Raw genomic sequence first — 11,931 nt, forward strand, 5'->3', positions numbered from 1 at the left:
TTTGCACACTTTACCCTGCGATGCTATTATTTGAGGGCAGTTTTAGGGCACAGACTGTAGAACCCTGTCCTGGATTTTGTCCAGAGTCCTGAAAAGCAGAAGCTCCTCTCTGAATTTCCATGTGGTTTCTAACCACCTTTCAGAAGGCAACCTGGGACAGATGCCTTACGTTTTTCACCTTTGGGATTCTTATCTGTGAAACTGTAATGCTATAATGCCAGACTCGCCTCAAAGGCTTCGTGTGCAGATAAAATGAAGTAACATACGTAAAATGCCTTACACCATACCTGATAAAGAATTGATCAAGAAATCATAGTTTTTTTCCTTCTAAGTTATCATCATAAAATATTTTACATCTCCAAGAGATGTAAACTCAAACAGCTTTGCTGGGGTCAGACTGCTTTCTTCGTCTCTTGGAAGGACTCCTAACCCTTTCTCCATTTCCCCATGTAAGAGACTTCAAAGAGTCAGTTCATTTAAGAAAGAAATGTCTAAAAAATATGCAGATTAGAGCCAGCCCTGCAGGGGACTTTTTTCTGGCATCACAATAAGCTTTAACTGGTAGGAAAATAGCGTTTCCCTTTTTTTGGGCTCTGTCTTATTGGAGAAGCAGCTTTAAAAATTATTCTCAACCTCCAAGGAGTTTCCAAGTGTTTAATGCCTTACCAGGGTAATAAACAACTGAATTCTGGGAAACCATTATGTGAGATGTTACCTACCACCTTCCCTTGCCTTTGAGAATCAAAGGAAGCAACACAGTCTGGGTAGAATTGGGAAAAAGCATCAGTTTTGAAGTCTGACAATCTGAGTTTGAACCACAGTTCTGTTGGCAATAGTCACAGAATCTTTGGACCAATTGCTTATATCCTTGATCATCAGGTACTTATCTGTAAAATGGGTATAATATATATCTTTCAAGGTAAGAATTACGTATGCAAGGTAAGAATGTATTAGTTATCTATTACTGCATAATAAATTACCCCCAAAACTTACTGACTCAAAACAACATTTATGATCTCATTGTTTTTGTGGGTGAGGAATCTGGGCATGGTTTAGCTGGGTCCATTGGTTCAGGATCTGTTCCAAAGCTGCAATTCAGGTGTCAGCGAGGGTTGTGCTCTCATTTCAATGCTCAACTGGGGAAGGATCTGCTTCCAAGCTCTCTCATTGGCTGTTGGCAGGATTCAGTCCGTCAGGGGCTTTTGGACTGAGGATATCAGTTCCTCTCTGGCTGTTGGCACGAGTTTTCCCTCAGTTCCTTGCCATATGGGCCTTTCCATAGGATAGCTTACAACGTGGTGGCTTGTGTCATCAGAGCAAGAAGGTAAGAAGAGCCAGATACAGAGAGACTGCAAGAGAGGTCACCATCTTTTATAACCTAGTTTTGGAAGTGACCTCCCATCTCTTTTGCTGTATTCTATTGGTTAGAAGCAAGTCAGTAGCTCTAGCCCACATTCATGGAGAGGGGATGACACATGCGTGTGAGTGTCAGGAAGTGGGGTCAGTTAGGAGCCATTTTAGAAGCTTTCCGCCATGATATTTAAAGATTCTCAGTAAACAGTAGCTATTATTATGACCAAATTGGAAAAGCAACATTCACCACAGAAATCCACTGGATTATGTTTTAGGGTCAGGAAATTTAACAATCATATGACACTATCCGTATATAAAAAAGGTTGATTCTAACCCATGCGAGGTTATCCACAGTCTACTTTTAAAGATACGTTTAATTTATATGAAATACAGATTTCATAATATGTTACCAAATAACAATGTTTGGACACTAGAGTGAAAAGGCACTCATTTCCCCTACATAATGTTTTATCATATATCTGAATCCCAGTCTAGTTATTTTAGGATGTCCATGTTTTTATGGGAAAGCAGATAAAAATATACATCTTGATGTTCTCATTTAACAACATTATAAAGGCATTAAACCCTGCTTACATTCTTTATAATTAGCACTTTAACAGCCATCTAAGAGTTCCATTCAGTTGATAAATGTAAGCGCCATGGTTTATTTAAGCGTTCCTGTATTCTGTGAGGCGTAAGTTGCTTCAGTGCTTTGCCATTAAAAGCAATGCTGTGATTGAGTTTCTTTTGTGTGGGCAAGATTTTCTACCCATAACTTGAATTATGTCTTTAGGATAAAGCCTTAGAAAAGCAATTAGAATACACGTATTTTAATGGCTCTGTCAAGTTTTTATCCAAATGAGAAAACGACTTTGGTTTTTATATAAGCAAACACTGCTCTATCAGCCCCACAGTGTGTGCTTCAAAGGCAGACACCGTAGCTGAACTTTCAAAATTTTTTTTTTTTTTTAAGCCATGGCATCTAGCCTACAAGCAACATTTAATGAGTGTTGTGGACTGAATGAATATACAAAACTATTTTAAAAATCTGAGACTTTAGGGAAAATATTTAGACTAGATCTATTGAAATTGTTTTGTGTGTGGTTTTTTGTTTTTTTTTTTAATCAAGAGCTGTTGCATTTCCATTTAGAAATCACTAAGAAATGCAGAGGACAAAAGATGCCAAGCACTGCCTTCCCTTATCTCATCTAATCCTCACAGCGCCCCCTGCAGTTCATTTTCCAGAGGGCGGCAGAAAGAGACGCTCAAAGCATAAATCAGACTATGTTACACTCTTGCTCTGATAACGATGTCCCATTAGACATCTGTTGGCCCCCATCATTTGGAAAAAAACAGTAGGTCCTTTTTTCTGGGGAGATACTAATACTGGGGAAATATACTCCACTGAAGTAGTTCAGTGGAGACAACATTTTCACCCAATACCAGAAATCATGGGAATTTTCTTGAATGTAGTTCCGCCTGAGTAATGAGTCATTTTAGCCCAATCATGAGTCACAGTGATATAACACTGTGGTAAGCAGGGCAAAAATGACCCTCAGAAAATAATTTTAGTGGACAAAATTGACTCCCTGATGTGCCCTGCCACTCTGCAGCATGTAACTCTTGGAACTTCACAGAACCCTCCTGCCTCCGTCCTTTTTAAAAGGAAATTTTAGTGTACTTATTTCAGGAGCTACCACTCTCATGTTTTAGACCCAGGACACCAAGTTGCTTGTGCAGATAAGAGTGTGTGAGTGACACAACCAGACTTTATTTGCACCCAATGTCCAAAACCATCTCAGGTTTAGCAACTAAACTTAAACCACAGCGCGCCCTGGTGGACATCCGGTGGTTTGGCTTTCCAGGCCTTCTTTATACTTGGGCGACATCTCACCTCACCAGCGTTTCCATGTCAATCTCCATCTCTCAGGTGAAGGAGGCCATGCAGCGGATCCACGACCGAGGGAACATTGGCAAGTTAATTCTGGATGTAGAGAAGACCCCAACTCCACTGGTGAGTCAACAGCAGAAGGCTCCGTTCAGGTCAACACAAGAGGTCTTATCAGGTGCACGCACAGGTAGAGCAGAGGGAAATCCAGGCAGCTCCTGGGCCAGCGCAGGAGACCAGGGCTGAACAAATGATCTTGCAAATGAGGGGTTAGTTACAAATTGAGATAGATACTGAGAAAGAAAGGAAAATGCTTCAGTGAGAGCATTTCAAGAGCAATCTTGAGGGCAGTCGGGAAAGGATAGAAACAATCGACCGGTGTCTATTCTAAGTGCTATCTCTTGGCTGCCACAAGTAGAAGGAATTCCTGGTAAAATCCAATAAATTCACATTCACATGCTCGACAGGTTGATGCCAACTGCTTCCGAGATGCCTCCTGAGGATTCCCTTGATTTTCGTTAGCTTTTACCAGGATGAAACCTTTCTATTCAGGGACGTGACCAGGTGGGAAGCCTATCAAACTCACATGCCAGCTGGTCTTGCAAGGACCACTTGAGGGGGCTGTGTAGTGCGGTGGTCAACACACAGACTGCATGATTCAAAGCCAAGATCTGAGCCCCTGTGTGGGCCCCTGGCAATTACTTTGCCACTCCAGCTTCAGTGACCCCGTCTGTATTTTGGAGATTGATCGATTCTCACAAGTCAATTAGAAGGATAGGCATAAAACATTTTCTCATACACACTAAGTCCTAGGAAAGGTTTTACAGAGAAAATGCTTAGGAAGTTTTTTTTGTTTCGTTTTGTTTTCTCACATGTTTAATCTTAGAGCTGCATCAGTCATTACGAAAGAGAAAATTAAAATGTCTTGCATATAATCATCCAAAGTGTGTATTTTTAAAAGTGTTTATTTGGATTTTATAACCATAATGTAGTTTATGTATCATGGCCATTTCTCTCAACGGACGGCTTAATGAGAGGACATTTTACAACGTGTAAGTGACGGATAGCAATATGGATATAGTTTATGAAATGCTTACTAAGTTCCGGGACTGTGCCCAGCAAATGTGTGAAGGCAGATGAGGGAATCAGGTTAAAGAGGAGAAGGCAGCTGGGATCCCGGGTCTTCTATGTAACTACATTATGTTCTTTAAACACGACACCAAGTCTGTTTCAGGCCCATCAGTACAAGGCAGACAGGTCCTGGACTGCTTATTGCTTTCAAGCCAAATAGCTGATAGTGGCTTCCCACTTGCTTCCATTATACATGACATCCTGCTGGGCCCTCTGGTCTGTAGGAAGGCCTGCAGGAAGGCGGGGTTGGGGAGGATTTTCATCAGAGCAGGAGCTGAAAAGCCCACCTTTCATGGTGACAACTCCAAACTTGCCTTGGCATATGTCATTGTCCTTGGCATATGTCATATGACATATGCCATATGGCATATGTCATATGTCATGTCCTAGGAGGACTTTTGCCCTGGGACCTAAAGAAACGAGATGATGGAGAGTGGGTCTATGAGATCTGTGGTATTTGGAGCGTCTCTGTGGTAGGTGGAGGCCACTGCCCACCTGGACAGAAGACTGGGCTCGAAGGAATCGTCTCCCAATTCCAAATCCTGGCACTGAAATGCTTATCTCAGAGCCTCCTTCTTGAGGGTGCTCAACAGAAAGTAGCTAACACCACATTGCCTGCCTGGGGAAGCAAGCAGCGTTAGCTCTTGGCCTTGAGAGACGCTCTCTCACATGGCTTGATGCTTAGAGAAGGTGGCGGTTAGGTTGCAGAGCCCTCTCACAAGTCCTCTGTTGAATTACAGATGGCCAATGACAGCACAGAGACCAGCGAGGCGGGAGAAGAGGAGGAAGACCACGAGGGGGATGGTGAGAACAAGGAGCGGATGCCCTTCATCCAGTAACAGGACCCAGGCAGAAGAATGAAGGATGGTGTGGAAGAAGAGAAGCCAGCTGAGAAAGCTCTTCTGTGCCCCAGTGAACAAATGCTGTAGTCCCGTGTATCGTGTTTGTCTGCAGTCGGCTGAGCTATAAAGCTGTTGATCACTGTTGTGTTTTGAAATTAAGTGCCAACCCCTTCCATATAGTATTATGTCCCTCCCCCATCTGTGTGTGACACTCTCCCTTCTCCCCTGTTTCAAAACCATTCATCTTTGGGTCCTTCTGGATGGTTCTAGAACAGCCTTGCAAATTAATACCAAGCCCCCAGGCCCTACACCTAAGACACCAGATGTGGGCAAAGACAAGTTTGGATTGAAAGGTACTGTCACAGAGCGCTACCCACATCCTAGAATTTTTCAGGCCAATGACACTTTTCACTGCCAGCCACCCATGCTTCTGATGAGAGCTTTTGCCAATTTGGCTGGCAGAAAGAGGGTAGGCCAGGAGATGTTAAGATCTCTTTAAATAATACTTTCCCTCTCCCCCTTTAAGAGGCGACAACTTCCTTACATCCATTCAGTTGTTTCATGGTCCAAAGTTTGACCTACTCGCCTCTTACCCTCTGATGCTTGATCCCTTCACTGGTTCTTAGCCATAAACACAGGGAACAGATACGAATTTTTCAGGATAAAGGATGGGTCAACAGCATGAGGCTGAGGACCAGCCACGGAGATTTTGCCTCTGAAACCGCCTCTCATGAGCAAAATCCTCTCCCCCCACCCCCATATCCGCCGTATATATTTTATTTTAATTCTAAGAAAATTCACCACGTGTGGGACTATTTCAGAAGTCATTACTGAGACTCGCCTATGTTTGCACACTTGCCATTGGCTTTACCAATTTTACGATATTCCTTTCCTAGCAGTGAGCAGCCACCTGTTCTGTGGATCCCCCAAGGAAGACTTCTCTGTAGACCATATTTGGGAAAAAAATCAACCAGTATCTCGTTACTTGCCAAGGCATATTCTACCATGTAACAAATTCTAATGATATAAAGGTGGGCGCTCAGTATCAGATGCCAAACGTGCAGTTCCTCTCCTTTGAAATATAAAATTATGATGCCTACTCTTTGCAGGAGCCCTTGTTTAGGGAATGGGGGCCAAACTACTTGACTGTACACGCTTGTCCAAATTTCCAGCTCCTAAACCTCTAAGAAACCCCATCCTCAACCCCACCCGACTTTACATGGCTTGAGGTGAACAGTTCGCCTGCAGGAAGAGAAAGAGGCTCCATGTCTCCACCAAGGGGTGCCTCGTTCCCTCCTCCTAGTTCTTTTGGCCCAAAATGTTGACTCTATCACTCACAAACCAAGCTGGAGACCGAAGAAGCCCAGATGATTAGCACCCCCAACTCACTTTACCTTCTGGAAGACATTGGAGGGTTCCCATACTGCCCGATCTCGCCAGCAATGAGCCGTGGGGTAGATCCAACTCTTCCCCCAAAGTGATGGGAATGAATGCATTTCAGCCATTACCTGTTTTATGTCCAAAGTCCTTTTATAACCAATGTCACCTCATTAATCATGTTCTGTTTTTTCCTATCCTAAGCTTGTGATGATGACTTATTTATGCCAAATATTTATCTGAAGGGAGTTTCTCCTCATTGTGAATGTACGCGTAAAAAATGAAGACGAGAAAGGGTGCTGCCATCTGACGTGCAGAGAGATGAGAGTGTCTCAGAGAGGACAGGATCCTCTTCCTACCCCAGGACTCACCAATATTCCAGTTCTGGGCCATTTAGGGAGATAATGTTGATGTTTTCTCCCCCAAATACCTTTGCCAAATGTTGTATTATTAGTCATGTTTCTCCCATAACCAAGCTGACACTGGGGGTCTTAAGAAGAGCCGTTACTCAAGTGATACCCCTGGTGAGCTGGACAGGAATGACATTTTCCAGGGCTGGGGGAACAAAGAGCCACTGGCCGTATCAGTGCTCTCTGCTGCCAGGTGAGGGGGAACTCTAGATTCAGAATCCAGACGGCCTTTGTTATATCCAGAGGAGAAACATAAAAAGTCACTCCTGCCAAATCTGTTTGTGAAACTAGCAAGGTTAATATAATAATCACAAAAAATACCAGTCGGTTATAGAAAACCCTTTGTCGTATCCTCAGAATACAGAATGAGAACAAAACGCTAGAATTTGATGGAGAGAGTTTGATCAATTTATGCCATGAAGAATAAAAACTACACATACATATATATGTGTATGTGTATGATACATATATATCAAAATTAACCAATTAGTGCACTGTCATCTTAAGCACCTTCTTTCCCATCACGTGATTGTTTTTCTGAAGGAAGGGTAAAGAATGTCTCAGTTTGCCTTAAAGGAACTGTGAAGGCTTCTCTGTAATTTAAGCTTGATTGGAGTGAACTGAAACATTGTCTAATGTATTTGTGGCTTTAGAGCTTTTGTTATATTGTGCCTACAAAGCAAATTATGTTTACATAAAAATATAAATAAAGTATTCAGCATAGCATAGCCTCGCCTGGCATCAGTTACTCCATATAAATAGTTGTTGGAAAAGCAGCGCTCCCCCCACCCCATTGAAATGTAAGGAAAATAAAAAGCATGTGATAGAAGAATCTCCAGATGAGAAACTAAAGACTACATAGAAAGCCTGGGGTTGAGATGAGCCAAGCCTTTAAAAAGACATTCAAGCTCCCTCAAGGAAGAAAATAAAACCACTAAATAAAAGAACTACTAAAGACATCATATAATAGTAATGATAATAAGAAGTATAATTATAATGGCATTTATAAGGCACCTCCTATATTCTGTTAAAAGAGCTATGTATGTATTAATTCTCTTACCTTCCAAACAGCCCTGAGAGGTGAACTTTATCATTACACCCCTTTTATAGGTGACAAAACTGAAGCATCGGAAGGTGATCACACAGTTAGTAAATGATGGAGCCAGGATTTTTGAACCAAGCTAGAATTCATGCCCTTAACAGCCCTATCTTGCTGTCTTGGCTTAAGTAAGATTAAAATATGATGCATTTCAAATTACCATCCCTTGGTTACCAGAAATTCTTCGGGGATTCTGTTTCCTCTGATTTCAAGGATATGTTTGTAAGTTTGTTTTGCTTTGTAGCAAATAATATGCATATCAAAAAGCACTTTTTTTTTTTCTGGCCCTCTGTCCAAGTGTTCAGCGAAGTACTGATTTTAAAACTCACACATCTCAACCATTTTCATTTTTCTGATCTAAAATATCTTCAAGGTTATCAAAGAGATACACACAAGTAAATCTCCAACAGCTAAGATTTCATGAAAGAAGCATGTGTGATGAGGGAGGCTTTACTGTATTTATCCTATGTTTCAGCAGGAAAGAAGAAGGAAGAAAAAAAAGCCAGTTCCATGTCAGTAAAACGCCACATAGGTAAACCTGAATTTACAAAGTAGAAAAGTTAGTCCCACTGCCAATGAAATTCTTACAAAGTCACTGCATAAAGGATTTTCTGCTGTATGCCCGTTTAATGCTCATGTAGTCCATGGAAATCTCATGGCGTCACACAGCTAGTGTTGGTGGACTGTCACATTTCAACACAGGCCAGCAACAAACACTGGAATCTCAACTAAATTCCACAACTTTACTTGTAACGGAAAATGGGGAAGAGATCTAGCAGTTGGAAACAAAATTCTTTTCAGCCGTGTGGAGGGCGTTAGGGTAGTCATGGACACCCTTCACAAGCCATTTAGGGCACAGCGAAACATTTGTGTAAAAGCAAAGAGGTGTGAACTTTGGAAGGGCCTATTGAAAGAATGGAGAGCAGAACATGTAGATGAAACACAGACATGCAGGGAGGGAGCGGAGTGGGAGACATGCATGATGGGAAACCGGTAGTATCTGCTCGGAAGACACAGCCTCTCCATCTCATCATGATGACTTGTTTCATTGGGATCTTCCTGCCAATTTTCAGGTCTCTTCTTCATGTGGGGCCAGAAAATCTGGGGGCTCTATGTTACATGAAACCCCATGTTTATCCAACAAAATTTTAATGAACATTTACTGGGTGCAGGATCCTGTTCTGGGTTCTAGAAATAGAAAGAAAAGATACAGACTTTTCCTTAAGAAATTTATAGTCCAGAACTATGCTATTCGATAAAAATATCTGGGAGCCACGTAAAAAAGTTAAATTTTCTTGTTAGTCACATTTAAAAAGTAAAGAGAAATGAGGAAACTTAACAATATTTTATTTAACCCGATATATACAGAATGTTATTATTTCAGCACATAGTCGATGTAAAGTTATTAATATTTTACATTCTATTTTTCATACTAAGACTTCAAAACCTGGTATGTATTTTATGCTTACAGCACATCTCTGTTTGGACTAGACACGTTTCAAATGCTCAGTGGCACTTGTGACTAGTGGCTTCCATTCTGGACAGGTAGGTCGAGAGGAAAGGCAGAAAAGGACACCAAGATATGGAACGTGACTCTAACGAGGCAATGTAAGATGGCGGAGGGGGCACAAAGTAGAAAAGGGTCGACTCTGTGGTGGAAGGGGATGGCAAAGACAGCACCTGGGAAGAAAGGGATGCTAAGTGACATCTTTTAAGATGAGTTGGTGTTGTTCCTGAGAGTAAGGTACTTAAAGCACACAGCACAGTGCCTGGTACATAGTAAGTGCTCAATAAACATTAGCTTCCTTTCCCTACTCCCATTTACCAGTGCTGGGAAGAATGAGATACTTGAGAATACTCAGTAGTAGCTTTCCTCCTTTTTTTTTAACAAAAGAGAATACATAGGTCTCAATATTTTGCACCCAAATTTGGTTGCAGGAGGAAAAATAAGTTGTTATGGACTGAATGTGTGTGTGTGCCCCCGCCTACTCATATGTTGAACCCTACCACCCATCCTACTGCCTACCAGCAGCATCTTAATTGTATCAGGAAGTGGGCCTTTGGGAGGTAATCAGGATTAAATGAGGTCTAACGGGATGAGTGCCCCTGTAACAGTCATGACATAACTGGCTTCATCTTTTTCTCCCTTCTGTAAGTATACAATAAGTCAACAGTCTGCAACCCAGAAGAAAGCCTGCATAAGAATGTGACCTTGCTGACACTCTGATCTTGGACTTCCAACCTCCAGACTATGAGAAATAAATTTCCGTGGTCGAAAAGCCACCCGGTCTGTGATACTTAATGAAAGCAGCCTGGACTAAAACATACGTGCTTTTGCGTTCTCTCTGCGATGAGCAGAATGATCAGCGCTCCTGTACCAGCCAAGCAAAAACGCTGGGAAGTATATCCCATGAGTTATTCAGATTGGCATCCAAACACCCAAAGGAGTGACTCAGACAGGAGCAGCTGAAACCTCAACATGCCACATGCTTATGCACCCACCCATGTGCAGTGATTCAGAGCGTAAGCCTTGGAATCTTGCAAATCAGGGATCAAATGTCGGCAAATTGCTCGGCATTTGAGCTTTGCCTTACTAAAATGGGGATGATCATATTGTCTATTTCCTAGAATTGTTATGAAGATCAAATGTAACAGTGTATGTGTAACCAGATTGAAACCATGACCCACAATTTCCAGTCTGGAAGCCAGATGGTAGATGCTTTCAAAATGAGTTTGTTTTTTTTACATTCATTCAACAAACAGTGATCAAATACCTAGCATGGTCCCGACACAGCATTTTTGGGGTCTTAGCAGGAAAAATAAGATACATAGCCTCTGCCATCCAGGAGCCTAGAGTTTAATGATGTGATAACAATCAGCTTTATATATTGTGCAAATGGCAATTTGTTGGTAGAGCCTGCCTTGGAACTATGAGCTTATGTGGGTGGAATGATACAGAGTGGTATAAATGATGAAAATTGGCCTTTGGGAGTAGCTGAGGAGAGTTGTCTAGGAGAAATAACTATGTTTAGGCACAGCAGGGAAGTGCAAGGAGGTTCATGGAATGGTCCATTAGCTACTGCATGTATCGAGCGAAGAAACAAAAGATTAAGACTGGATTGTAGAACTCCTTGACTGTCCCTTCAAGCATTCTGGCTTTTGTACTAAAGCAAAGGTATTAATCAAGGAGCTACTGGAGAATGTCAGAGAAGACCATGAGAAATCTTCCCAAAATGAACTTCACCATTTTACTTGGTCAAGTTTTGGGAGCTGGAACAGATAGGTGGGCCATATTAGAATAGTTTTTTGGCGAGTCCCCCAAGGTCCGTCGTAATCTATCTGGTCATGAGTGAAGGCGGCCATGAAACTAGCGTGAGTGGAGGAATGGAACATGTCTCCCTCTCAGGAGTGGGAACACAGGGTTTGGTGACGAACGCTTTTCCTGGTGAGTGGGCATGCTTGTCCACTGAGGTCCCAAGGAAATAAATCACCACCCATCAGAGCTGAGAGTCCAAACTAACATAATGTTACCAAGCAAGGGTTCATTGCCTGACGTGCCTGAAGCCAATAGTATGACACTGGTTTTTAAGAAAATAAAAAGGCTTTTACTGTGAGATCAACCGGTAAGGAGACAGAAGGCAAGGCTCACATCTGGTTCCCCCATCCAGGGTTCGGGCAAGATTTAAGGGGTATCTGCACTGGATGTTCCTGGATCTCAGACCCTTCACCTGTGCCAGGTTTTGGCATTCAGATTCGGGTCATGTCCTCCTCCTTGGGTTCCATGGGGGGAAGCAGTTAAGGGTTCACAAGTGTTACTCGTGTGTGGTGTAT

At 42.3% G+C, this 11,931-nt stretch overlaps 1 protein-coding gene across 1 annotated transcript in view; it reads left to right on the forward strand.

The window, feature by feature from the left end:
- VAT1L (vesicle amine transport 1 like) overlaps positions 1 to 7,727 on the forward strand; it is a 142,809-nt gene extending 135,082 nt beyond the window's left edge. Inside the window, exons 8-9 of the mRNA XM_081031343.1 lie at positions 3,284 to 3,367; positions 5,113 to 7,727. Coding sequence (XP_080887469.1) covers positions 3,284 to 3,367; positions 5,113 to 5,211 — 183 coding nt within the window. The 3' untranslated portion in view covers positions 5,212 to 7,727. The remainder of the gene's footprint in view (positions 1 to 3,283; positions 3,368 to 5,112) is intronic.
- Positions 7,728 to 11,931: the final 4,204 nt, after the last annotated feature.

Source organism: Rhinolophus hipposideros (genome assembly GCF_964194185.1).
Source record: "Rhinolophus hipposideros genome assembly, chromosome: 21".
Classification (NCBI taxonomy): Eukaryota; Metazoa; Chordata; class Mammalia; order Chiroptera; family Rhinolophidae; genus Rhinolophus; species Rhinolophus hipposideros.